A 1,185-nucleotide genomic window follows, 5' to 3' on the forward strand; every position below is an offset into this window, starting at 1 on the left:
AAAGAAATGATAAGCTATTAGATACAATATTTCAACTTAATCCTCACTTGTTGTATCTTAAAGTGTTGCTTATTCTTCCCAAGAACATGTTAATTGTAATAGGTATCAAACACTTAAGCCAGCAGATGAAAGGAGTGCCAAGAGTGAATTATCAAGATTAATTTGTGGGCAACCATGTGTGTGAGGAGTGTATTTTGAAACAGGTGGGCCTTCTCAAGCCCTCCTATACCCCAAATTCACATCAGAGAAGTAATCATTTTAAGTATGTCTGATGGACTCTTTATTTATGGCTTCCAGGTGCCAAGCCCCACTAGTCTAAGATTCCTGCCACTCATTGGTTTAGAAGCTCAAAGAGACTCTTTAGATCTCCTCTCAGGAAAGAAGAAGGGAGGTCATGTTCAACATGAAAAAGTGAGTTAGTACTTAGAATTCCATAGTATAGTCCACTTCTGTTTGGTTTGTTGTTACTCTGTTCCCAGAAACAGTATGGGCCTAAAGTTATCTCAGTTCATACTCTTTTTACGAATATTACAGGATGTGTGTATTTTAGCTCAGTTAAATGGAAATCATGAAAAACAAATAGGAACGCTGAGACTAACCAGTGAAGCTTTCCTAGACCTTTAAGGCTTGAATTCATGGACTTGCTTTAGAAGTCAGGCAAGTTGACATAACATGGCTGAGGACTGTGTAACTCATCCTTGCCTCGTACTCTTCTTATACCTACAGGAGGGAACCATAACACCAATAAATTTCTGCTCACCAATAAAATCAAAGGAAATTTTTTCCATGTATTAATAGTAGTAACTAACATACACTTGACAGTTTACAAAATGCTTTTATAAAGGATTCATCTGATTTTCACAATAATTAAAAAGAAAATGTTATACCCATTTTAGACTTGGAAAAAAATGAGCCTAAAGCCAAAGGTGACATAAGAATTAAGTGATAAGCTAAGATCTAAATCTGACTCAAAATTTTATACTCTTTCTAATACACCACAGATGTATCAAGAAACTTGAACCTATTACTCTTCCACTAGTTCTAGGAAGCCTACATGGGTCTAACTTAACCTGTGGCCATTTCCCCACCATAAACATAGATTAGACATTAAGAGGGAAATTTAGTAGATGGAATTTTATAAGCCTTCTTTCCATGAAGTCAGATAAAAAACAGACAGGAGGTGGT

At 35.9% G+C, this 1,185-nt stretch overlaps 1 protein-coding gene across 1 annotated transcript in view; it reads left to right on the forward strand.

Annotated features, from left to right (window-relative positions):
• WDR64 (WD repeat domain 64) overlaps window positions 1-1,185 on the forward strand; it is a 156,098-nt gene that overhangs the window by 150,372 nt on the left and 4,541 nt on the right. Inside the window, exon 25 of the mRNA XM_004375854.2 lies at window positions 248-415. Coding sequence (XP_004375911.1) covers window positions 248-415 — 168 coding nt within the window. The remainder of the gene's footprint in view (window positions 1-247; window positions 416-1,185) is intronic.

The sequence above is a fragment of the Trichechus manatus genome, unplaced genomic scaffold, assembly GCF_000243295.1.
Source record: "Trichechus manatus latirostris isolate Lorelei unplaced genomic scaffold, TriManLat1.0 scaffold00039, whole genome shotgun sequence".
NCBI classification, from domain to species: domain Eukaryota; kingdom Metazoa; phylum Chordata; class Mammalia; order Sirenia; family Trichechidae; genus Trichechus; species Trichechus manatus.